Genomic DNA, 26,875 nt, shown 5'->3' with positions numbered 1-26,875 from the left:
ACCGTGCCTGGGACCTGTTCCTGTAAATGATTGTGAATCATTTCTGGTTCCAGGGGAGAGTATTTCAATGCCAATTTTCTGGGAGCTGGGATAGCAGCTGGGACTACCCAAGCTACTATTTAATGGATTTCAAAGGAATCACCTGCACGGGAGAATTTTCCGTGTTTGGCTTTCTTTGCTTGGTTTCCATTTAGGAGGCTGCCCCGGTACCTTCCAGACAGTCCCATAGTTTCCAGCATCTAAATCCAAAATCTGCTTCCTGTATCTGTGTTGAACGTGTTTGTACCTTATAAATTTTGGGAGAGGGGAATCTTGTTGTGCAAGTGTTCTAACCGTGCCTCTGGCCGGGAGTCTCGCTCTGTGTTGGGCTTTAAGTCACGACGGAGATTTACAGTGGTGATGGAGGTGGAACTGCAGGCATCCAAAACGAGAGTTACCTGTGCAGAGGAGCTGGTGTGCTGCAAATAATATCCCAGGGATGTCACATTGCTTCCCCTGGAATCACAGACAGTGATACCCCCTAAGAACAATAGCACTAAAACTGTCCTTGGCTTCAAAATAATCGGTTTCCTGTGTGTGAGGCACGCGGTCTCCAGAGCTCTTTGGCTGGGTAGCAATATTTTACCCCTAATGACCTCAAACCGAGCCAGCCATTTTTGCAGGCTCTACAAAACCCTGTTGTGCCATGAATTGCACCCGGAGGTAGCTGCTGCCTTCACCTGAACACATCCCTCCCTGCTGGTTCCTGCACGCTCTGAGGGCTTGGGGGAAGCTCGTCAGTGTACCACGTCCTCTTCACTAATTTTGCCTTTCTCGTTCAGTCAGCTTCTCCCATTTTTTGGATGATTAAATCTCTGCGTCTTCTGCATGAGAAGAGGAGCACATGTAGTCTGCTGAGATTTTTTTACTGAGGTGTTGCAGTTGGAAGCAAACGATCCTCTGGAAGAGAGAAGTTGGGATGCTGAGTGCAAATACCAGGTATCTTTTTGTTCTCCTTAAACATGCATAAATTAATCCTAAACTTGTGTCTTTCTCCCTTCCCTAAACTCCCACCCTTAAAACCTATTTGAAAACAATTAACAGAGTTGTTAAACATGTCAAAATAGGGATATGAAAACAGAAGGATAACTGGATAGGGGCTCCCACGGGGCTCTTTTCCTTAACCCTGTGTTTCTTTTGGTGAACTTATATTTCTGAGCAGACCCTTGGGCAGAATGCTGGCTGGCTGGACCCTGCTGCTCTGTGAGTTGACAGAGTGGGAGGTAAGTGGCAGTAACTAATGGCAATTAGCAGAGGTCTGGACAGCTACGTGTCCCTGAAGGCATGAGCTCTTCTGGGGGTTGTGTCTTCAGAGCGGAGCTGTTTGTCACCCCGCACGTCACCCTACAGAATATGACAATTTGCATCCCTCCGCTGAGGCTTTGCTGTCAGATTTACTCAGCTGTCTTACAAGAATAAAAAAAAAAAAAACAAAAAAAACCCCACAAAAAACCCAAGAGGGTTTATTTAATTTTTGCTCCCCAAATCTGTTGAAATAATAGGGCAGGAATGATTAGCTTCTGGGAATTACCCATCAGCTGTTATCAGTAATAGCATATTTAATGCTTATGTAGCACTTGATGTTTTTATGACTGTTGTGCCATAAAGGAAACAAAAAGAGGTGGGTTTGTTTTTTTAAACGGCAAAGGATAGTTTTTTGTCTTTTCCTTGCAGCTCTCAGGTAATAGTAAGAAAATTGTCCCTCGTTCCCCGAACCTGAAAGCTACCTCTGACCAAAACGGGATGAGGGAGAAGGTGAGAGGCTGAACACGCAGCTTCGAGACCCGTTTGCTCACTTGGAGGAGGGTTTAATAAATCCCGTTTCTCACGCATCCTTGACGGTCTCTCCCGCCTCCATCGCTGCTGGGATGTTCCGCAGCGTTCCCGCAGCCCCGACCGATTCAAGCGGCGGCCGCGTGAAAGAGAGAAGCGGGAGCGCCGCGTCCCCCGGGCCTCCGCATTTCCCCGTCCCGGCTTTGCTTTCGGGCAGGATCGAACCCTGCAAAATGGATGTTGAGTAGGCTCCGGCAGCGCGGCACAAAGCCGGGCGGCGCGGCGCTGCCCCTGCGCGGCTGTGCCGGGGGTGGCGGGTCGGGCCGGGCTCCCCGCGGTGCCGGGCTCCCCCCGGGCCCGCCCCCGCGGTGGCGGAGCGGTGGCGGGGCGGGGCGGCCTCGCCCGCGGGGCACCCCCTGCCCGCCCGCCCCGGCGGCAGCAGCAGCAGCAGCGAGACGCGCCGGGCGCCGCCGCTCCGCGCCCCCTCCGCCAAACTTTTCCCGGCGCTCGGCCGCTCCGCGCCTCCTTCCGGGAGGCGAAGCCGGAGCCGTGCCCTCTCCCCGGGCGGCGGCGGGTGCCCGGGGGGGACCCGGCTTCTTTCCCCAGCTTTTTATTGTTTCTCCTCTTTTTTTTTTTTTTTTTTTTTCCTTTCTTCCCCGCGGGGAGGGGTGGGGAAGGGAAGGGGCTATAAAGCGCGAAGGGACGTGCGTGACACAGTCCCCGCTGCAGCCCGTCTCCGCCGGAGCGCGGGGCTAGGTCGATATCCGCTCCCCCCCTCCTAAAAAACAACCCCAAACAACCCAAGCCTCTCCCGACGCGGGAGGGACAGCACGGGACGGGCTGGGACCGAACGCCGCAAGGTAAGGCACCGGCATCGGGGCGGGGAGCGGGGCCGCCCGCGCAGCCTCCCCCGATTGCCCCGGGGCGGGCGGGGGCCGCGGTGCCCCGATTCGGCTGCGGGACCCTCGGCCGGAGCGGGGCCGGAGCCGCGGCCGCCCTGACGCCGTCCCTGCAGCCGCGGCTGCGGCGCTGAGCCCGCGTCCCGGCGCCGCTCCGCCGCGGCTTTTGCGGGACGCTGCCGGGAGAAACCTCGGCGCCCTCTCGGGTCCCTCCCTCGCCTTCGAGGTTTGTTTTTTTCCTCCCTGTTTTTGCCCTCTTGCAGCCCGCGGCGGCTGGTGTCCCACAGCCCGTGCGGCTGCCGGGAAGCCCGGCTCGTCCTCCGGCGCTGCCGCGGAGCGGGTGTGTGTGCCAGGCAGGCAGCGGTTCCGGCTTCGCCAGCATCAGACGTTGTTCTCGAGAAAAAAAAAAGTGGCTACAAAAGCAAACAAACAAAAAAAAAAAAAACCCAAACAACAAACAAACAAAACCCAAAACTAAAAAACAGACAGAAAACTCTACGGTGGGATATGGGATGTCAGTGTTGAGGTTTGGTAGGTGCAGCCTTGGTTCTGTTTTTATTTCGACAGCGCAGAGGCAATGGCTACAAAGCGTTGTTTATTCACTTGCAGATAGAACTTTTATACATTTAAACCTTAGCAGTTAAAGGCTAGCGCAGAATTTTCAAAGGCTGTGATTCTCTGAGCGTGTTTGTTCTGGATGAATTTAACACTTGAGCGGTAGCATGCCCTGGTTCCCCGGACGGGTTAGCGTGGTGCCAGGGCTGAGTGTGATCCTGCTTGTGCCATGCCGCCCGAGGCTGTTCTGGAAATCATCCCGATGGACACCGACGTGGACTAGGCAGCCTCTGCAAGGCCGGTTTCAGACAGCGGGTCGTGAAGCTTGTAGCTTCCCTTGGATTTCCCGTCCCCACCAAAGGAACCGGTTAGCATCTAGTTACGATGTTAATTAGAACAATTAAACAGTATCGCCGTTCTTGCGGCTCGATTGAGCGGCAGGAGGAGAGCTCAGAGGGGAGGCGAGGTCCCGGCCGTAAATTCACGGACCTCCGTGTCCCAGCCGGCTGTTTGTGAGCAGCCATGGAGAGCAGGAGATGTTCAGTGGCACAAGTGTGGCACTGCCTCCACTGGAGCATCCTGCAGTCAGGCTGCTCTGGCAGCCGCATCCAGCACTGGGGACGGGCTCCGAGGCTCGATGCGCCCGTTTCACACTCGGTCGAGACAGTGGAGTTGTGCCTGTAAAAGTGGAAGGGGTGAGAGCGATGTGAGGATGAATTCCTCCCTGGGCAGTTGGCAGTGAGTGATTTATGACATCGGTGACCCTGGCCGGGCACTGCTGGCTTGGCCATAACCCGGTTTCCATAAAAACAGTGCTTGGATGTTAGACACCATCAGCACCCTTGGGTGTGCCGTGGGGGAGCAGGGAGAGAAACTTTGTGTTTCTGCTCAGCCTACTTTGAAAATCGCTGAATCTGAGCTATTTTAGGAATGGCATTTCAGATTGCTTCTTGTCAGGAATGCTTCATCCTCCCGGCTGCACTTTCCTACCTCGCGGAGAAACGCGTACCTGCAGGAGAGCTACCCAGGTCAGCTTTCTAGTGCCACTACAACTCTCTGAAGTATTCAGAGCAAGGCCTGGAATTTAAAGCAGGAATTTGAAGCAGGAGAGGACTTTTTAAAACACTGAGAGATTTTTACCTTCTAGTCTGACCATTAAGAATATGGTGAGATGCGCCGTAGTGCATCACGTGCTGGTACCGTGTAGATGTATCCAGGGTCCTGTGGCTGTGTTTGACCTTGGTGAGAGCAAAGTGATACGTCGTGGGCTTTCCGTGTCAGCAGATAACAAACCCTTTTTTATTTTGAAAGAGTTTTATAAAATGTCTGCAAAACTCCTTGTGTACATTTCCGCGATGAGGACTGTGGGTGCATCGCACTCTCCTTGTCTCCATCCGGCCCCGGACAGAAATCTGTGCTGTGGAGGGTGGGCGCCGTAGCGTGTCATCGCAGCCCTACCTGTGAAGTGACAAAATACGCACGTCCCGCTCCTGAATGGGGGCATGCTGGGCTCTGCCAGCAGCTCCCTGGTGCCGGCCACACCTGGCAGGCAGCGGAACACGCGTGTGACGTGCTGCTGGCGTCGTGGGCCAGCAGGTCACCTCACACCCCTGGCGCACTGAGGAAGGTCGGGATTTGGTGGTCAGATGAGAGGGAATTTGAGCACCGTGTGGGACGCTGATCCCACCGAGATGACATGGGGCCCCTTTACTTAATTGTGAGAAGTTTGTCACCAAGGTGAGGCAGGGCTGTGTGGAATCGCCCCGCACACCTGTGTTGTTGTGGGTGAGCACTTCGGAAACGCGGAGGAAAAGCTCTGAGGTTTCCCCAATGTTTATAAATACAATCTGGTGCAAACTGTCAAGCAAGCTGTTCAAAATCACGTCACGCCTGTGCTGCCTTTCCCGCTTGGCTTAAATGTCTTCGCCACAGAGCTGGTGTTCATCTGTCATTTGGAGCTCCCGGCACGCAACTCTGGCCCATCTGTGGGGCTTTCCCAGCACCCCTCTCCTCCTCCTGCGAGCCAGGCTGGGGGTGCAGCGCTGTGGGCAGGGTCAGTGCCGCGCTCTGCGTGCAGCACCACCCTCTCGTTGGAGCCTGAGCATCCCTCAGGGCTCCGAGAGCCCAGGCTGCCCCAAAGCAACCCGGCTCACAGACCAGAACTGCGTGCAGGGGCAGAAAGGGCATCTTCAAGTACCCTTTGTTCTCCTTAGAAGGTTTGCCTACCTTAGATATCCCCTTAGGATAAACGCTTTCCTGAAAGCTCCATCCATGCCCTCAGTAGGGCTGGATGGAGGCTGTTGGCTGGATGTTTCACTCTGAAGTGTGCCAGGGTCTTCTGCCTTAATATATATAAAAAGATGAGATGTTTATTAAACTCAGACCCTGCTTTTTCTCCTACAATTTATGTCCCAAGAGGCTGGCGATAAACAGTTTGTGAAAAAGAAATCCTGATTTATTTCTGCAAATGGTTACATTTCAAGCTGGTACCAAATGGTTTTGTAGGAGACCACCTTTTATGCTTCCCATGGCAGCTGAGAGGATTGCTAGAAAAACAATCCAGGACCTAAGCAGGTTTGGATAAAGGCAAGCCATAACTGTACGTCAGGGTTTGTGGTGCTTTTATGCAGCGAGGCGGTGGATTTTACCACGGAACATCTGGGCACTGGCTTCAGTTACAGCACAGATTTTAGTGGGATAACAAGTCTTGCTTGGCTTCGCCTTCATTTTGAAGTCACTAAACTTTATACGAATAATAAAACTGTAAGCCCATTACTTCACTGTGTGCAAGGGGCTGTTTCAGTCCCCCTCCAGGGTCTCGCATCTTTCTGGGGCTGGTTTTATTTTGCTGTTCTAAGTGCTTATTTATCTTCTCAGTGCCTGGGTCCCTTTCACGGGAGGCAGCTTTGCTAATTTTCAGTGATGGCCACTCCGGGGAGGGCAGGCGAGTTTCCATTCGCCGAATGCGCACATTTTCTGCATTAGGGGCCTCATGAAAGCTGCACATTTCTCCTTCACAGCACTCGAAGGGACTGAGGTTTGTAACCTGGAGGGCGATAGAGCTGCTCTGGGCTACCAGCTCAGCCACTCGTGAGAGTTAAAGTAATGGGGGAGGGTTTGCTTCCTTTTTCTGTTTGATTATAAAATGCAGAGGAGAAGAATAGACTGGGCTTTTTCAAGCCCTTACAGAAGGGTGCACATACTGCTAGGAACGCTCCAGCGTCAGGGAGGATAACCCCAGCTAGTTATGTATCAAGGGATACGTGTTTGGAATATGAGTTCCATATGAGAGCGCGTAGCCGGCCATGAGACTGGTGTTTATGTTGACCATGGGGCACCTGGGGTGATACAGAATGCTGGTGAGCTCTGTATTTTGGTGTCACTGACTGTATGGGTAGGCATAAACCAGAAGAAATCAGTATTACATCCAAGGAAGGAGAACATCCCAGGCAAGACCAGTGAGAAAGGACTTAAGGCACTGCTCGAGCTCTGCTAACTCATGAGTGGAGCGGCGAGTGAGCGAGCGTCGCTTTGGGGGAAAAGGCAGAGTGCAGAAACCGTTCTGTTTCGCATTGTGACTGCGATGTACCTCTGCAGCAAAAACCCTCATTGAATCAAACAGGGATAGTTTCTGCCTGAGAAGCTCATAGATGGATAGAAGGAGCTTTGAAGGCTGAGGAGATGTTATATTTGAAAACTTTAGCAAGATGTCATTAGGAGAGGAAGTATTTGCCCTTAGACTGGGAAACAGGTCAGGATAATAAATCATAACTCCAGGAGAATGTGCTTAAAGCTGAAAATATATTCAAGGGGAGAGAAAGAGAGTAAATATTAGAAAGAAGTTTGTTCTTTCGGAATTAATTTTCTCGTTTGCTGCATGCAAGGACACCCAGCGAACAGGAGAAGGATAAATGTTAACACAGAGCTGTAACAGGAACCAGCTGAAAATCTCATGGCTGCATGGATGGCTTGGATTGCTCCGCAGGGAGCACATCAGTCATGTGGGACACATCAGAAACAGGCAGTGTGTCATGTCACCTCACGTGTGAAGTAGCTGACAGTCCAACTTCACCAAAAACCCGATGGAGGGCATTTTACAGGATGGCTTTTAAATGACACTGGAGTAATCAGCAACACGAGTGGCCTGAGAAGCCAGCCCCGTTCCACGACTGCTTCACTAAACACAAACGTGCCTGACTTACCAGAGGGATGCAGCAGATCCTGCACAGACCATCTCTCAGTCGGCTCTGGCCTTCCACCCAGGCAGGTATTTTCAGCATTTCTCACAGATTGCTCAGGGTTGTTCGGGTCTGGCCTGAACTGGGGCTGCTCTGGCTTCAGGGTAATTAAACTCGGGGGTTAGAGAGATGTTTGTTGTTTGTGTGACAGCCGAGATGGGAAGCAGTGGGTACTTGCTGCGAGCACCTGGAAAACTGAAAAGCAAAAGGCAATAATTTATCTCTCCTACCTCATTCCCTGCTCCACGGGTCCGGATATGAGTGCCCCTCCAGCGTGACCCTCGCATGCTCCCAAGGTGACATGGCACCGAGGCCGACACTTCCCCCGTGATTTACAGGGGAAAAGCATTGTTTGTCTAATTGAGTCTATTTCTTTTCTTTTTTTTCCCCCTGTATTATTTGAGAAAACACAACTTTGTTGAAACTTTATTAGGGGGTGAGAAAAATGATGCTTTTCATCTTTCTCACCTTTAACTTGCTCAGTACCAAGATGGAGCAGTGCCAGACCAGCCAAGGCACGCCAGGATGTGGGTTCCTCACACACATTTGCAGGGATGATTGAAAAGGATGGTGTTTGTACAAAGCAGCCAGAATGTCGTGAAGAAGCGAGTACTCCCTCTCTTTCTCTCTGTCTCTCTCTACTTTGTTTAGGTGCAGCAGATTTACTGCTAATTTGTTTATAGTCAAACAGTCTAAACGTGCCTCAGCATTCTGAAATCCAGAAACCTGATGGAAATTAAGCAGTTTACAGATTGGGATGATGATGATGTGGGAAAGCCAAGTGTCTTGGAGCTGCCAGCTGGTCTCTGGATGTGAAGGAAAACATCAGTGAGCAGCATTAACAGTTTCTAGTCCCCTTTGCTTCCCTTCCTTTGGCTATTAAATCTGTGTTTAATTCCCTGGGGGCTTTCTCTCCTGAGTAAGAATTACTTACTTGAGTATGATCTGTACAACTAATGGGACCTTATCCTTACTTGGGGAAGACCCTAGGTACTCTCTCAAAGTGATTTTTCAGTAATGAGAAAAAATGAATAAAAGTCTAATAGTCCTAGGGGGTATTAAATTTACAATTTTGCAGGGAAGATTTAATAGCAGTCAATTAAAACTTTTATAATCCTGTTATAGCACAATAGTCAGAAAAAATAATAAGAGCGAAAATAAGTAGGTTTTAAGACCCTCTAACATCATGTGAACACGTCTAAATTTAATGTTTGAATTAAGTAGGTATTTTAAAGCAGGGGTCTAAGACCTCTCCTGCAAATGTGTGATAGCAGGGTGGCAGACTTGGGGAAAGAAACATGCTATATTAATTTATGGAGCACTTTCTAATTCCCACTCATCTAAGAAAAAGCAGTGGCAAGGTGTTTATGAGAAAATCCAGGCAATTAGGGCTTAAACTAGAAAATGCAAAATTCATAGACCTCAACGATACATGTTTCCAGCAACCCAAGACATGCTCTGGCTCAGCCTGTTGCTCACAGGGTATGTGAGCATCCCCACTGGGCACTCTGGGCTCATTGTGGGTCTGTTCACCCAGGGACTGGGCAGACCCAGCTCGTGGCCCTTGGTGAAATGTGTGGGAGCAAAGTGGGCAGAGCCCCCCACATGGCTCCAGCCCAAGCCTCTGCTGAGATGCTTTGAGGGGTCAAAGCACCAAGGAGCAGATACTGTTTTATGAATTTACAGCTTTTTGGGTTTAACAATGATCAGCAGTGATGCTGGAATGATGCTTTGTCATTTAGCAGTAACTTTCCTCCAAGAATGTTGTAGATATCCCCCAGCTGCTGGCAAAGGGACACCCCCCAAAGGCAGTGCCAGATCCCACACCAGAGCTCTTAGCACGCCTGCCCCCTTTGGGAAAAGGAGCACCCTTGGTGTGCATTTCAGTCCCCCCTGAATGCAGAGAGGACTCCCTCCCTTCTTCCCTCCTCTGCCAGCCTGGGATGTGTGGCTGCCATAAGAAGGCCGGAGGTTTTGAGGCTGTTTGGGTGTTCGCTCACCCATGACAGCCTGGCCTCCCCGCCTGCACGGGCTCCCTCCGCTTTTGTTGGCAGCCAGCACATAAAGGGCTAACCTTTCCCCTGCTAGCCTGCACAAATAAACACTGGCCCAGCAGTAAAGTGGAGCTGAAACCGACCCTTGCAATAATCTGATTTTTCAGACCCCTTACCACGGCTCTGCAGGTTTGAACCTCTGGCGCCACATCCCTTTGGAGCACCCGTCCCTTTTGCACTTGGGAAGGACTTTCCAGCTCAGAAAACAAAAAGTGCCAGAAGGAAGACTGAGGACTGGCAGCTCCCAAACATGCTCATGTCCTGCTTTGGTGTGAGGGGCTGGTGGCTGGTGAGCCATGGTTGGACTCATGGGGTCTCACGGACTCTCCAGACAGGTGTGCGTGTGTCAGCTCTGACCAAGGCGATCTCCATGGCTCTGCCTCACTCTCCCCGTCATTTTTCCCTTTGTAGTCAAATCCTTGCTCTGACACATGGCTCCTTAGTGCTGGAGGGGTTGAGTGATGCTGCGTCAGCAGCTGGATTTTCTCTGGAAGCAGTGGGAAGTGTCAGGTGCCATGGTAGGGACAGCAGCTAGCTATGTTGAGAAATCTGGAACAGGTCATGCCCTCCACTAACATCTTTCACTAATTTATTGAGTTAATTTCACTGATTTATCTGTGGGAATCTGTGTCTTTTTTAAAAGCGGGATGCTGGGGGAATAAATACAAAATGTAGGCAGTGTGAGCATTCCTTCTCCTTCTCATACCTACCAGGTACTGTATAAAAGCAAGCATGCAAAAGAGAGAATTTGCTAAGTGATGTCCAGGAGCAGTGCTGAGGCTGATTGTGCTCCCTGTGGCGTGGTTCATCCAGGATGAGGCATCCTGTGCTCTCAGCCACTGCTGAGACCCTGAAGAGCCAGTGCTAAGAAATGGTGTGTGCTGCTTCCTGGGGATGGTGGGGATCAGTGTAGGAGACAATATCCATGCTGGATCTTGGAGTCTTTGCTGCTGTAACCATTAGATCTGCCAGCTCTAACACTAAGAGTTACTGGGAGAAATATGTAAATATCAACAGCTTCAGCCCTACATTTGATACTTTCAATTTTCAAACACTTGACAAATGTTTACATATTTTCAGCAGCCCTTTTGCAGCTAGGGAAGATGAGACACAGCATCTCTGAATTACTCTGATATGCAACAAATCATTATGAGGGAGCAACTTAAGGGTTCATTAAGGACTTGCAGGGCCTAAGGTTTCTTTTGCATACTTTTAAAGCTGAAGACAGAAAATACTAAAACTGAATCCAGTTTTGGATAGTAAGTGTGTAGGGGTTTTAGTATTTGTTCTTTTTCTGTGGGAGGGAGAGATTAGGAGAAAAAACAAAGCAGGCTTAAGCTTAAAAATGAACAAAAATAGTTTTATTTGCACACACTAAAAGAATGAAAAAAAAAAGTTGAGAAAAAACCCCCCTAAACTAAAACAGAATGACACTTTAAAAACACACTTTTCTCCTTTTACGAACTATTAACTTTCTTATTAAACAACATAGAAAGACACAACTTGAGATTTTTCAGTCAATTTCACTATTTAGACATAATCACTCATTACTTTAGGAGAAGAGTCTCTCTAAGACCTTTTTCATGAAGACCTTTGCCACAAGACAAAACAGTCCAGTGCTCTCAATGTCACACAGCTGCTGCTGCTCGGAGTTTTCACAGACTGTGATGTTCTGTCAGCAAAGCTTCTCAGTGTATCTGGGGTACTACTTACGAATACTTTTTCTAGTCTAATTTCATCTTTGTCTCAAAGGCTGAGACCTCCTTTTAACCCAGGAACGGAGGCTTTAAAGTTCCAAATCAATTACATCAGTCTTCAATTTTGATTAGAATTAGCATTCTACCCAGCAACACTAAGATGCTATAGAGAACAGTCCATTTCTCTATAGTTTACCCTAGAGAAGTCCGGTTAAAAATGTCCACTTCTTCAATCCTATTCCAATATTATTAGTTCTTTCACTTCTAATCTAACTGACTTTATTCGGTGTCTGTTCTACGTACTCTGTTTTCTTTCTTCTTTCTCTCAAGGAGGAGTTGTGCTTTAAAAGTTCCATGTTGCTAGGAAAGGGTTAAATCCACCCGGGCCTGCAAGGAGCTCCGGGCCGCATGAGGCTGAAGAAAATGCAAAGCTGTGCTGATGGAGGAAGCTGGTAGATGTCCTTTTTCCACCCCTCGGTCCCATGCAGGGCGGCTCAGCTCGGAGTTGTTATGGAGCTGCAGGTTTTCTCTCTCTGCTGCCAGAGGCGATTAAGCTGGGCCATGGCTTGGCCCCTGCGGTCTGAGCCCGTGGCCAGCGCTGCCGAGCTGCAGCCGCCCCTCTCCTCTGCCAGCAGCAGGGGAAAGGGGCTCAGCCGGCCCAGGCTCTCCCTGTGCGGGCAGCGGCGCTCGGAGACCCGGCTGAGCCCGGCCCGGCCGCACAGAGGGCAGCAGGGCCCGACCTGGGCACCCACTGCCCACGGTGTTACCTCAGGGCTGATTCCAAAGCGAGAGAGAGAGATCTGCTGCAGATCAGTTTTAAATGTCCCCTCCAAAGTAGCACTGACATTTCCCATTGGTCAACTTAGCTGCCAAAATCCCGGCCAGCTTTGTGATAGGTCCCTGTCCTCCCCCACAAAACCACTCTAGGGTCATGGCAGGGAAAGACATTTCACATTTCTCTATAACCAGAAAACAAAACTGTGCCAACCTGTGATAAAGTGCAATAAGAAAGATTTGGATTCTGATGATAATTCAGGGATTGGAAATTTTGAGGGATCAGCTATCAATATAAAATATATTACTGTTGTCATCAGTAATATGTACTGGTCTCTACTCCTAAATAGAAGCAGAAATGGCCTCAAGCTGTGCCAGAAGGGGTTTAGATTGGATATTAGAAAAAACTTTATGGAAAGGGCTGTCAAACATTGGAACAGGGTTTCCAGGACAGTGGTGGAGTCACCATCCCTGGAGGTATCTAAAATATGAGTAGTTGTGGCACCTGGGGACATGGGTTACCAGTGGCCTAGGCTGTGCTGGGTTAGTGACTGCACTCTTAAAGGGCTTTTCCAATCTAAACAATTCCCAAATGGGCCGAATTCTGAATTCAGTATAAAAAGTTACCATTCCTTTGGAGTCAGCACCACTGCAGGACACCATTCTGATGGCAGCACAGGGATGCAGACTTTTCCCCAGGTATTGCGGAGAAGCACCATGGGTTGTCACTGCTGCTGTTTTGCTCTGCTCTTCCAGCTTTCTGGAAAGCTGTTGCTGTTCCTCTCTGTGCTGTGGCAGGTGAGAAACCCTCGGTGGTAATAAGGGCGGTGTGGTAACACGGCAAAGGAGAATTCCTGAGTCGCTGTTGTGGGAAATCTGTGTGTGTAGAGGTAGGGAAGTGAGTGAGAATAGCAACACCCACGGGCTGGCTGTGGTCTGTAATCCTGTGTACGTGCGTGGTGGTGCTCCTGGTGCCGAAGGAAACGGCACGTCTGATGGAACCCGTGGGAATCGGCCCCTGTGCACTTGACAGGTTTTCCGAGCAATATTCCCTTTATTAATCACCAGCCAAAAAGGAGGAGGGGAGAAGTGCATAAGTAATTCCGGTGTGCTCACGGCACAGCTTTTCGCAGAATGCGAGTGCACCAGTTGTTGCTGGAGCTGCTGGAGCTTGGCTCCCCCTGCTCCTGCTCTGGGAGTCACTCTGGTGACCGGCAGCTCCCTGCCCTGTGCCAGCCCCTCGTATTCTCCCCTTTAGCAAGCACCTTGTTGGCCATGAGCGGCTGCCATGCAAGCAGTATTCCCCAGGAATGGCTCAAGCAACCCTGACTCCTTCGGTAGCTAATGAAGTTAATGACTTTGGGTTTGTGTTATAGCACTTTTTCAAGTCTTCCTGCCCTGGTGGTTTGAGGACGCAAGAGCAGGATGCAGATCCTGGTTCTGTTCCTGCTCTCTGTTGTGCCCTGACATTTCATCCCTGTCCCTGGAGGATTTTGGCGAGGGCGCTCACTCGTAATGTCATCCTGAAGTGTTCCAGAGGAACAGTGGGAAACTGTAGCAAATACCAACATGCTGGTGTTGGTTGTAATTTGTAATTGTTCGTGTGTTCCTCCCCGCTAATCCCATTGCTGAAATTCATTACAGAGAGTGAGCAACCTACATCCAGAGAGCTGTGCTGAAGGCAGAATGTCTTGGCCGAGGAAAGTAGCTATTGTTTTATGATTAAAGGAAAGGATTATATTGAGATTTCCTTCAACAAGGAAAGTCTCTGCCCTACTTTTATTGCTTAACAAGGGGATAATAATTACTTTCCATTATAAAATACCTCCAGCGCTTGCGCTGAAAGATTTGTGGTAGAGCTGCGTGGCATTCAGGGACGGTTTATCTTAAATGGCCTGGAGTTGTGCAAACTGAGATTTCTCTGCCTTATTTCTCCAACTGGGGCTCAGCCCCTGCTGAGGCTATGGAAAAAATTCCTCTGCTCTGAATTGGGTCAGACTCTCCAAGTGTGACATACTTTCCTCTGGAGGAGCTGGTACCAGTCACCTATCCCATGATGCCTGCCCTCTCCAGGAGTGACATCCGGCCACCTGGAGGTTTTGTACGGGTTTGGGAGGATGAGCAGGCACAGCAGCAGGGATCCAGCCGACGCGGGAGTGGCCAGGGGAGGTAACATCTGTCCTGGGGGGAGGGCTGCCAGCTGGCTGCCACCCCGTGCTCCGGCACATCCCTGCTCCCCGTGCTGCTGCCGCCCGCTTGCAAGGCGAGGCGCGGAACAACCGAGCATTGTAACAGGGGCCGCCGGGGACGCGCTGTTTGTTTGGGTTTGACACTCGGCGCTGAGTCTCGTGGGCAGAGGTGGCTGTGAAAGAGAGAAGCGCTGGTATGTGGTCTCTGTTTGAAAAAAGGAAAACTGAGGCATTTCCTTGAGCATCCCAAATGGCATCTCCTGGCTCAGCTGGTTTTTGAAGTGTCCAGCTGCCACCAGCTCCAGGGTGATGATTTTGATGTGATCAGGGTTGAATCTGTTTCCACTAAACGTGGAAAAATAAATAAGTCTCAGTTTAGAAACAAAATAGTCCACGTAAAATTTGATTTTTTGATACCGTATCTTCCTGAGTATGTTTGCTTTTCAACATGTCTAATTTGAGACAGCTCTGCATTTTCTAATTATGCCCCTTTGGAGTTAACCTCTCCCCCAAGCGGTCGCTGTTGTCCATTAAGATTTGGTAGAAATGTACCCTTATTTCTTCATGCCTTCCTATTTTTACAGGGTTGTGGTTTTTTCCCTGTAACTCTACAGTGATTTGCTTGGCTAAAACAATACTCTCAGCAAAGGAAAATTGTGGTTTGAATTGGAATTGCAAGAGGTGCTTGGTCAATCCACAGATTACTGACACGCTGGACCCTCCATGCTTCAAAGGCACCATTACAGTCCATCAAGTCCCTGTGTACTTAGGGAGCTTTAATCCATGGATTACAGGTCCCTGAGAGCTCCTTCCCTCCCAGTTACAGCTGGTCCTGCCAATGGGAGCTGCCATGTCAAGCTGGCTGTGGCACTATACAAAAAAATTTGTTTTTAAAATCCCTAGAGACAGTGATACATCCTTACATCCCTGTTAGGGCTGCATTCCTTTTCCTGAGCCCCTGGAGAGGTCCCACAGCCCTGCCTGGCCCATGCTTTTTCCCCAGGCACCAGGCAGGACCAGACAACAAGTTTTCAAAAGCAAGGCTTAAAAAAAAAAACCAACAAAAAACACCCCCCCCAAACCCACAAAAACAAATGAAAAGCATACCAAGCGTTTTCCACATCCTTTAGGGAATAGTCAGCATTAAACAGCAGGCCTTCACTTTTTCCCTCTGGTCTCCCCCTAAACAAACAAACTGAGCAGCTCCCAGTAAATGCTTAAATTGCAAAGGCGTTATTTTTCCTTGTTTGCACATTAAAAATGACTAATTGCACTACAATCCAAATTTATAAGTGCTTTTAACCTCCTCTGTTGCTCAGGTGATAACTGTGTGTGCTGAGGTGCATGTGTTTGTGGCATATATTTCTGGAAAAGAAGTGTATAATGGAAAAGCTCACGGCCTCTTTGCTTGCAGCATTCCTATAATAAGTCAAAGAAGTCACACAGTGCCCTTTTATTTCCAAAGCTGGACTTAAATCACATCAATAAATCTACAGACTTACTATGAGATGCAGCATGGGTAATGTAAACAGAAAAAAACACCACCCCCAGCACACCAGAGTTTAAAAATAGGATGTAAGGAGGAAAAAAAGTTAACCACACAATAAAAGTTATCCATACAATAAAAAGAGAAGAAATGCAACACAAGAGCACTGTGTCAGGCAGTGCCTTGAAATTATCCTCACTAAATTACAGTCATGCTCTTCCCACTGTCTGTAATTAACGTGAGGGTTTGGTTATTCCAGAGGCAATTGCTCCAGGTAAATCCAGATCTTTTTTGTTTTGGTATTTTAAGTACTTCACAGGTCTGGGTGACCCACAGAGAGCTGAGGAGTAAAGCTAATTATTTCCATAGATCAAGGAAGATGACTGTGAACAGGTGCCAGCATTGCATGGGGTGAATCCAATACTTTGCTCCCTTTTTCCACAGCATAGGTGTGTTCGGTGACATTGAGCCTTCCTGTGAGTGTCTGTGTAAAATAAATGCACAGTGAAGCCCAAGCAGGAGGACACAACCGCTTGGATCTCTAGCAGCGAAACAAAATGGATTCTTGGCTTGCTGGGTGGGATTTCTGTGGCGGGATGTAGGCAGGGAGCCTCTGATCCCTCACAGAGTATACCCCCACAGCCGTGTTTCAGCACTGGGAAAAAAGGTCGGTCAGAAAATACCACAGGCTTGAGCAGGGAAATCAAAAATGGGGTGATTTCATCTGTCCTGGTCTTGGCCTGGCCTTGGTTTCTGGCTTGGGTCGAGGATGTGCCCACCCTGCTGAGCCTATGGGAAATCCCCATGAGGTGCTGCCACAGCTCCAGCTAATTTGTCCCTCACAGGAGCTGAGCCAGCTGCAAATCCCATTATCCTCTCCATTTCTGGTCCTAATTACAGTTTACCTGGAGATTTGCAGATGGAGTTTGTTACCTGGAGGTCTTAAAGGCAGGAGAGAGGGCTGTGTAGGGCTTTTGTAGGTGGGATTTTGGAATGGCTGGGTAAGGAAATTATTAAAAAACTAGGAATTAATTGTAATTGTCATAAACCCCATGACCTGACTTAATGATTGTTTTAATATATGTGCTTATAGCTCAAGTTTATAAAATGTCATTTATAAAATGGTTATTTATACTTTGTGAAAGAAGGAAAAAGCCCCGAGCCTCTGGCAGGATGGTGAATTCGGAGGCATTTAAAACCATGTATCTCCCTCTCCAATATACAGCACGTATTTTTCTTCTGTTGATCTTTTCAGGTAAATACAGCTGGGCTCATTAAACAAACCTCTCCTGAGGTGTGGCTCTTGCTACCGGCGTGTTTGTGTAGCCTGGGAGCTGCTCACCTGGGCGACATTCCAGGTTCAAATCCAAGGGAACCCTGGCCACCCCGGCTGGCATCCCTCAGCCTGCTCGGGTTCAGTGTCCTGGTGGCTGGCAGCCCTTGTCCCCCGGGAGCAGCCCTGCCTGGGAGGAGCTGGGAGGAGACAGGACCCTCCGGATGCTCCGCGCTCAGTCTGACTCCCAAGATCCGTCAGCCAGAAGGACTTTTCCCTCCGGCTTTAAGTCTCGGCTGAGACAGTTCGGGGAAGGAGTGAGAGGTTCTGATGGGCCGTTAGAGGGCACTTGTGCAATCCTGGAGAAGGAAAAGGGTGCTTATTATTTCTCTTACGACTGTTTATTTTGGCACTCTCTTAAATTCAATGATAAAACAGCAGGCAACTCCCTCCAGTCAGCAGGAGTATATCAATAAAATATTGACTAAGAGCTTAAAAGAAAAGAAAACTAGACAAACTTGTAGAAAAACGGAATAAAAGACATTTAAGGAGGTGGCACAGCCTAGAGAACAAAAAAAATCACACAACGTATTTCACGTAATTTGTGTGGCTTAGCAGTGCAGTGCTTAGGCCTCAGCTTGTACCTGGCTTCTAAAAAGGAATCCAAGACAAAAAAATGGTTTGTTGGGAGTTTCCGAGGGCTGGGTGGCAGAGCAAATTCACTGGCTCACATCTAGCAAGTGCATTTACTGAGGGACTCTGTCAAAGTCATTGGTGAGCTTGCCCAGAAACAAACATGGGATGAATAAATGGGCTTTTTGCTTTGCTCTTGATGTTTTGCGTGAGTAAACTATAGAGGGTTTAGCTTGAAACCCTGCCAAATTATAATGAGTGTGCTGTAAAAAAACTAAAATCTGTTTATTAACTGGTGCGAAAGGGTGGTGTAAGAGTGACAGCACAGCCTCCAAAAACTGTGAGCTAGGTTTGGATGCCTCTCTGCTGTTTGTCCTGCTTTTGGAAGTGTCGTGCATTTTAAGCCTCTGAGGTTAGATACGTGAAAATGAAAGCACTAAAAATTCTATAATTTTGTCAAAGAACAGAGATTATAAAAGTTTCCTTTTTCAGTAACAGCTGACAACTTCGCAAGGTATTTCATATGTGGGATGGGCAGGGATCACAGAACTAAATTTAATGGGTCATTTTGGAGTTATTTTTAAGCCAAAATGCTTTTTAGAAGCATTTAGAAAAAGAAATTGTAGACAAATCTGCAGACAAACCTTGTCACTGCTCTGTAGCTGTTAAGGGGCGCAGAAATACTGTTTATGGGAGTTTTTAAAGTGCATTAGCTAGTGAAATTATTGAATAAGTGAAGCTTAGCCTATAATCAAAATGGTTTATTTTAGTAGAGGTTACACTGCGCTGGAACTGACTATGGGAATACACAGGATTGCAATTTCAGGGAGTTCATGGGGAGGATGCTGTCTGCAGAAAGTGTCAGAGTTTCTTATCTAACCAAATAATCTGCTGTAGCTGTTGTGATTAAGTTGGAAGGAATTTCATCCCTGTTGGCTAACAATAATACTCGAAAAATCAATAAACAGCATGTTAGAGCACACGAAACTCATTGTGCTTTATGTGAGGGGAGCTTTCTGCCGGCTTCGGTGACTCAAGCCAGCAAGTATTTTGACTCATGATCTTTGCTCCAAAAGGTCAAATGTCTTTAACTTTGCTGGTAAGTATCAACACTTCAGTCTGAATGTGAGGAACGACACTGTCATCAAAAGCTAACTCAGGACCTGGTTGGGATAGATTTTGACAAAGGCTGGGAAAACGAAATCAGGATTTGCCTGTAGGTAGCAATTGCATGTGTTAGGTAAAGCCCTGGACTCCTTTCCCTTCTGTAGGGCAAAGCACTGCAGTAACGTGTCATTAAACCATCCCAAATGATAACAGAGCACACCATTTGAGACCAGAAATTGCATCCTGTGAGGGAGTGCTCAGTCCACATGACTCCTGGCTTATGGATACTGCTGAGTTTGTCATGTTTTCCCTCTCCCATCACCAATTTCAACGGGAAAATAGCAAGATGAAGGAACTGAGCTGGACAGCAGGAGTTGGAAAAAACAGTAGAAAGCGGGGAGGGAGTGAGCTGGTACGGGGGGAGCAGAGAGGGTGAGTCGGGGGGACCTGCATGTTGCTGGAAGGAATGATTAAATAACAATGTCAGAGGCAGAGAAAGCAAAATGAGGGTGAAAATAGCCCTCCATGGCCTTGTTGGTGTCAGAATGTGGGTGGCTGTGTTTAGCTGTCCTGAGAGCAGCACAGGCAGAAGGGGAGCTGGAGGCAGCCGGGAGAGGAATCCAGGAAGAGCAGTTGGCTTGGACTACAGTGTGCCACTTCTCAAGGAGCTTCATGTTTGCTATTTTTACATAAAATATTAGGAGTGGTGGGAAAAAGAACTATCTCAGCAGCCGTTTTGATCCTAAAGGTAAAAGAAAGAGTTTGCTAAAAAGTAGTAGTTACTTCACAGTGCAGTACCCAGAGCAGTGCATGACTCCACACCCAGCTAAGGGATAAGAAAAGACTGTTCCTACCAGCTCAGCTTTTTACCATGTTTTTCCCCAAAATCAGCATTAACACAGTTTAAGTTATGGCCTAAAAGTCCTTTTTTTATTTTTTTCTTGCCCCCCCCCCCCCCCCCCCCCCCCCCCCCCGTGCATTATTTGGGTTTATATTGTGTTTCATTTTTATATTGGGTTTTGTAATGGTTTCTTCTGTACCCCCTGCTCCCCTGGAAAATGTATCATCCCGAGGTTTGTCCCTGCTCCTTTTCCTCGCCCATTTTCCCCCACTGGAATGTAATCCAACTCCGTTCCACTCCCACCTTATCCCTGATTGGGTAGTGGCTTGTCCCTGCCTCGAGCCCCTTCCCCTGGATATAAGCCAGAAAAGCACGTGGATCTTTCTCTTGGTTTGGGGACCAGTACTGGGCTCTGGACCCTGCAGGGGCAGGACCACAGGAGAAAGACTGAATAAAGCCCTGATTTCCCCCCGGATCAAGTGCAGACTCTTTCCTTTGCCATCAACGGGGGCCTGCTCTCTCTAAAGGAAAAGGTTCACAGCTGCTCTGGGATCTTTGGGGTCCTGAGGAAAAATCCTTCCAACTGTGGTTTGTCTCTCAAGCTAGCCGAGGCAGAAACGGAGACAGGGCTCAGAGAGAGAGAGAGACACCGCACCCTCCTAAATAAAAATGGTTATCATTTAACAATTTAAACTTGATATACTTGTACCAGAAATGCGCTGTTTCCCCTTTCTCCTGCCTATCCCAGAGCCATTATATATGAGATAACCTACTGTATTGAAAGATTTCTAGCCTGTCCCACTGTATATGTTAGGGTGGTCATTTCCGACCTAGTTATAGACATAATAATGAAAGGCTGAGATTATGAATTATTATGCCTAATTTGTAAAGGATTCTCTGCTTTTGTGTTTTGCAATTCCCATCAGTCTTGAGGATTAAACCCTGATGAATTGCATGCTGATACCAGTGTGCTTTGAATACGTGTGGGTTTGTATCACATGTTTTCCTAATTCACTATTTTTGTAAAGAACAGTTTCAGTGGAAATATTTACTTTCCAGAGGATTGTTGGAAGCCCAACCAAAATCTCCTAGGGGAAGCAAAGCCGATGTACCCTCCATCTGCTCTGTGCTTACTGTCGCTCCCAAGGCCAGCAAGCTCTCCCTCTGCTGTGGCAAAACATCAAAGTGTAACTAACCAAAGCATGTGGAAGGCTTTTGCTCTTTGGTAGTGATTCCGATTTGAAACCAGTGCCTGGACTTGCTTCAGTCACAGTTCAGGACGGGAAAATCTTGGTGACACCCTTTATACAAGCACTGTGACAGTGCGAGCTCAGTCCTTGCACGGAGTTTTCCTGGCGTTTGTGTGACAGCGAAGGTGCCTGCAGAACACAATGTGCACGTGAGGTTGGTGGAGGTGTGCCCACGTTTCAGCACAGGTGAGCTGCACGTGGTGCCTCTCCTGAGGTGGGACTCCCTGTCGTTGCTGCAGGATGCGCCTGCTGCGCTGCCCGCTGCTGCTCCTGCTGCTGCTGCTGCCGCTTGGCTCCAGGCCCCAGAAGTTGCCCACCAGGGATGAGGAGCTCTTCCAGATGCAGATCCGGGACAAGGCGTTTTTCCATGACTCATCAGTCATCCCCGACGGAGCTGAAATCAGCAGCTACCTCTTCCGAGACACCCCCAAAAGGTATTTCTGTCTGGGCCAAGTGAGGAAGCTGAACTATGAAGACAGTAGCTCTGGTTGCTGGGTGATTTGAGATAAAAACTGGATCCCAACCAGAAAAATACAAATGCCAGTGTCCTGTTTGATGAAACAAATATGTGAGCCTCCATCTCAATTTGGCCTCCCCAGCTGAGGGTCTGTCCAATTTATTTGATTTCTGGGATAAGCCCAGAGCTCCTCTGGACTGCAGAATTTCCCTGAAGTGGGGCTACTAACTGAAGGCAATGGGAGTGGGAAGGAAATTAGAAACTACAGGCTTGACCCACCACGCTTGTCCCTCTTCATTGTTCCCTACTGTGCTTTTTTAAAGAAGCAGTGTGAGGCAGCCTGGTCTGAACTCACCACTTCCCAAACTCCACCCTAAGGGTCAGAAAATACTGAGGGTTAGACTGTAGAAGAACCTGAGGCTCCAGAGAGTTCAGGAAAGAGCTGCATTTCCTCATTTTCACATACCTCCTCGAGCCTTCATTGGTGAGGAACATTTTACAGTAGGTGATGTCTGGAGGGGTGTGGGAGGGCAGCTGTGTGTATCTCTATCTCTACTGGCTTATCTGGATACAATGTAAAACGTTTGTACTGCTTGGAAGAGCATATCCCTAAGTTCCAGGAGAGATCCAGTTTCCCTCATTTATATATCTGTGATTATTTGTATCTAGGTAGCATAGGGGTAGAAAGTAAAGTTGCTGGAGGGGAGGGTAGGAGGCCAGAAACCCCTCTGCTCTGCCTTGACACAAAAGTGTGAACTCTGCTCCTTAGCTCTGGTTCTCCAGTCTTTCCATGCTCCCTCTGCCTGCTGGGACCATTTTTGACTCTGGCCCCACCAGGACCATCCCTGATTGTGTCAAGTCAATCCTGCCAGTTGGCTGCCATTAGGAGTTCCTGACACGTGGGTCTGTTAACCTCCCTCTAGGTATTTCTTTGTGGTTGAAGAGGACAACACTCCCTTAGCAGTGACAGTGACACCGTGTGATGCCCCTCTGGAGTGGAAACTGAGTGTGCAGGAGCTCCCAGAGGAAGCCAGTGGGGAAGGATCAGGTAACAAACCATCCTGTCCCCTTCCCTGCTCTTCTCCTGGATTTAAGGTTCCTCAAACACTGAGTCTCACAGAAGTCTTTATGATCTACTGTTTTGGTCTTCCAGTGCAGGAGATTGACAACAGGGAGCAACACGAAAAGGAAAAGGGCTACAAAGCAGTAAAAGCTGAGGTTACAGTCACAGGGGTCTGGATGCTGCCAGAGCAAACTGTTTGCCCACAGTGACTCAGTTTGATGGGGGCTTTGCTGTGAAGTGTTTACACAAGAATTGGAGAGTTATTGCAGCAGGGCTGAGCTCGTGCCTTGGAGGGGCCCATCTCCAGACACGGAGCCGTGTAGCTGCTGCTCAGGAGAGAAAAGGGCTGCCAGAGCCTCTGACACATGTGCTGAACTGTCACACACACCACATGGTATAGCAGACACACCTCTGGTCCCCACTGTGTTTAGCAACAAAATTTTAGTGTGACTCAGATGGCCAAAGCCAAGGGTCCACATCCAGGAACAGGCTCACAGAAACTCACCGGTGAGTGAGTTTCCCCTGGGGGAAACTGCATGGCAACTCCAAGTGAGATGCCGGACACTCCAGTGGAAGGTGTTAGCTGCCATTCATGAGACTCCATTAACGCTGATCAGTTGGAATTTCTATTGTTTAATCTGAGTGCCAAACCAATTTTCCTCTGTGATTTAAAAGAAGCGTTGATCAATTACGTCTTCCTCAGAAGACAAGACCTTCCTTTTCCATCTCACATTTGTATTTTATGTAGTAAAATGTGCCTGTTAGAGTTCTGTTTTTTGCATTTGCAGAGCGTGTCTGTACAAATGTTTTCTTTTGCTTGTATTCCAGGTGACCCAGAGCCCCTTGAGCAACAGAAACAGCAGATTACCAATGAGGAAGGCACGGAGCTCTTCTCCTACAAAGGTAATGATGTGGAGTACTTCGTATCCTCTAGTTCCCCATCTGGGCTGTACCAGCTGGATCTGCTGTCGACAGAGAAAGACACCCATTTTAAAGTGTATGCAACCACGACTCCAGAGTCAGATCAGCCTTATCCCGAGTTACCTTATGATCCCAGAATCGATGTCACCTCTCTGGGACGTACAACGGTGACACTGGCATGGAAACCCAGCCCCACAGCCTCCCTACTGAGACAGCCCATCCAGTACTGCATAGTCATCAACAAAGAGCACAACTTCAAAAGCCTCTGTGCTGTCGAAGCCAAGCTCAGCTCCGATGATGCCTTCATGATGGCTCCAAAGCCAGGCCTGGATTTCAGTCCCTTTGACTTTGCCCATTTTGGCTTCCCTGCAGACAACAACTATGGGAAAGAACGTGGTTTCCTAAAATCATCCAAGTTTGGGCGGCAGACATCCCCAAAGCTGAGAGTTGACCTGCATAGAGTTTGTATTGGGAACAAGAACATCTTCACTGTGTCTGACCTGAAGCCAGACACGCAGTACTACTTTGACATGTTTGCAGTGAACACTAACACCAACATGAGCACTGCCTATGTTGGCACCTTTGCCAGGACCAAGGAGGAGGCGAAGCAGAAAACAATCGAGCTGAAGGATGGCAAAGTTACAGATGTGTTCATCAAAAGAAAGGGAGCCAAATTTCTACGTTTTGCCCCTGTTTCATCTCACCAAAAAGTCATCTTTTCCATTCATTCCTGCCTGGATGCTGTTCAGATCCAAGTTAGGAGGGATGGAAAACTTCTCTTGTCTCAAAGTGTGGAGGGCGTGCGGCAGTTCCAGCTCCGGGGGAAAGCAAAGGCTAAATACCTTATTAGGCTGAAGGGCAGCAAGAAAGGTGCTTCTATGCTGAAGATCCTGGCTACAACGAGGCTTAACAAGCAGTCGTTCCCTTCCCTTCCTGAAGATACACGGATCAAAGCCTTTGACAAGCTCCGCACCTGCTCCTCGGTCACGGTGGCGTGGCTGGGCACGCAGGAGAGGAACAAATTCTGCATCTACAAGAGGGAAGTGGATGACAATTACAACGAAGAGCAGAAGAAAAGAGAGCAGAACCAGTGCTTGGGTCCAGACACGAGGAAGAAGTCGGAAAAGGTTCTCTGTAAATACTTCCACAGCCAGAACATCCAGAAAGCAGTGACCACAGAGACAATCAGGGGCCTGCAGCCTGGCAAGTCCTACCTGCTGGATGTTTACGTGATAGGGCACGGCGGGCACTCGGTGAAATACCAGAGCAAACTGGTGAAAACAAGGAAGTTTTGTTAGTGGCCCTGGACAGAGGAACACAGGGAACTCCGGATTGAGCATTATCCTGCTTCCAAGTATATGGATTGACTACTTGCACAGCTGAGAAGTTGTGGCCTGTATTTGTACTGTGTAGAAAAATATCAACTTGTATATTTATGTTTACATAAGTCGTTGTCTGGAGGAACTGAAGCTGGTGCTGTCTGGTAGCACCTGGCAGCGGTGTTATCATGTGTCCAGTGACCCACATGTGATGCCCAGTAGATGCCCAAGGTAGCAGAAAACCTCGGAGGGACTGGCACGCCTTTGCTTCCATACTGCATGAACTGCTTCTAAATTATTTTATTCTTTAAAAGGCTGAGATACATCATTTGTCCACCTTGTTTCTCACACAAACAACTCAAAGACATACGCCCTCTCTCTCAGTGTAGATGGTAGGGTTACTGTAAATTATTTTATAGAGTCTTGTTTTAAATGTTTATGTTTCTATGATTGTAAACTATTAAAATGTCCCCCCAATAAAATACAGATATAAACTAAGTATTAACTGGGCTGCACATGAAGCAGTTCTATTGCTAATGTAAATTCTTACCTAGCTGATTTTCATGTTTAAATACTGTATGTATTTCATGTACAAAGTTGCCATAACGTTATATTCCTGTACATAAAATTAAAAATATTAGATTATATATGATTGACTTTTTGTTGGGTTTTTTTTGACATTCTAAGTGGGCAGACAGATGTGGGGACAGAAGAGACATGCTGAAGCTTGAACTGAATTTAGTTTTCCTGTTTCATTGTGGCTTGGAGTCTGACTTAGAGAGGCCATGCATATCTTCTGTATGGTCATTTGTTATTTTTTGTTAAATTGTCATTGGAAGCATTTGCTTTCTGGATGCTGCTGGGTTTGACCACAGTAGTAATAAGCTGAAAATGTTGTACTTTTTCCACTGACAAGAATGGAGTGCTACCAAAACCCCCATTTAATTTGCAGTTATTTTCATGGTGTAGATTTCTTTAAGATATTATATTTTTAGATATCCTATTTTCTAAATTGTCTTTGTTTTTCCACGTCACTTCCATTGACTCAAAAGCCTGTAGAGAGCTACTTAATAGAAAACACTCCTCAGAGAAGCAGCTTGGCCAGCCCCTTTCAAGCAGTGAAGGTCAGATGGAAAGGGACCAAATTCCATATAAAGGCTGAAAGCAGGTTCCACTTAGGCTGCTGACAAGGAAAACCAGACCTGTCCTTCCCTGCAGAGGTAAGCTCTAGTTTTCCTTGGCCCCGCAGTGTTGAGCTCCTCACATTTTCCTTTCTGCTGTCCCCAGCACATTCCAGGTCGCAGACTGGTGGGTGACAGTAAGGTTTTGTGGCTGCACAAGCTCCTGTGCCATTCCACATGCCGAGTTTGTTGTGATTCTCCCCAAAAAACCACATAGATACCATGTGAAGATTGATCAGAAGATACCTGCTGTGTTTAATGTGGTTATATAATAAATGGAAGAATGGGAATTCAGAATTCTCTGGAGATGATCTCTCTGATTTCATAAAGAAACACAGAAACACACACTTGCTGGATTACCATGCTAGGGTGTACAGGAGCAGTAGATGACTCCAGTGGGGAGTTCTCAAGGACAGGACACTGGTAGAAAGGTTAGATGACCAGTTGCCAGGGAGATTCTTTCCCTATATTTCAGAGTCTGGAAAGCTGCTGAATCCTTGAGCTAATTTTTTTTAGCATTTTTCTCTTTACTGCTGCCAGTTGTGTGGGGATCAGCACCCCTTCCACTGGTCTAGTATGATGTTTACTTCAAAACATGTTTTACCACAATTCCAGCTCTGCTTGTTCTCTTTAGCCAGATTTCTCTGGATATTCATCCAACTCACTTGGCTTTTCTGCCTGCTAACCCCTTATGTTTGCAGCATGTCACAAAATTAAAAAAACTCCCCAAGATGCGTGCAGCTTCTATTTCTGAACATGCTGTTTTCAAAGAAAAATATCACAACAGTTGTCTTTATTTCCCACTGGAATTATTTTCCTGAACAGCTAGCTCTATTTATTCTTCTGGATGGAACTGAGACCATACTAGTACCATGTCTATGAATCATCACATTATTATTCAGGTGTTAAAGATCTGAGAGAGGCTGTTCTTTGAAGAATAGAGTTAAAATAAGGGCACTGTTTTATACAGTGCAAATGTAAGTTCAGCCTTAACTGAGAAGTGACTGAAGCAGGTAAAGTAAAATATGTGGCTAGTCTCTCTCTCTGAGCCCTGTCTCCGTTTTTGCCTCGGCTAGCTTGAGACACAAGCCACAGTTGGAAGGATTTTTTCCTCAGGGCCCCAAAA

General features: G+C 47.9%; 1 protein-coding gene across 2 annotated transcripts; it reads left to right on the top strand.

The window, feature by feature from the left end:
- The first annotated feature begins 765 nt into the window (after positions 1-765).
- NDNF (neuron derived neurotrophic factor) lies at positions 766-25,215 on the top strand. 2 transcript variants are annotated; one of them, XM_040065730.2, is made up of 4 exons: positions 766-978; positions 21,048-21,242; positions 22,189-22,313; positions 23,157-25,215. In XM_040065730.2, the coding sequence occupies exons 1-4, from the start codon at positions 959-961 to the stop codon at positions 24,545-24,547; spliced, it is 1,731 nt and encodes a 576-aa protein (XP_039921664.1). In that variant the 5' UTR covers positions 766-958; the 3' UTR covers positions 24,548-25,215. The 2 variants fall into 2 exon arrangements, with proteins under 2 accessions (XP_039921664.1, XP_039921666.1); XM_040065732.2 differs by lacking the exon at positions 766-978 and adding an exon at positions 2,292-2,672.
- Positions 25,216-26,875: the final 1,660 nt, after the last annotated feature.

This window comes from Hirundo rustica, chromosome 5 (genome assembly GCF_015227805.2).
Source record: "Hirundo rustica isolate bHirRus1 chromosome 5, bHirRus1.pri.v3, whole genome shotgun sequence".
Lineage (NCBI taxonomy): Eukaryota > Metazoa > Chordata > Aves > Passeriformes > Hirundinidae > Hirundo > Hirundo rustica.
This window is presented reverse-complemented; position numbering and strand designations above follow the sequence as displayed.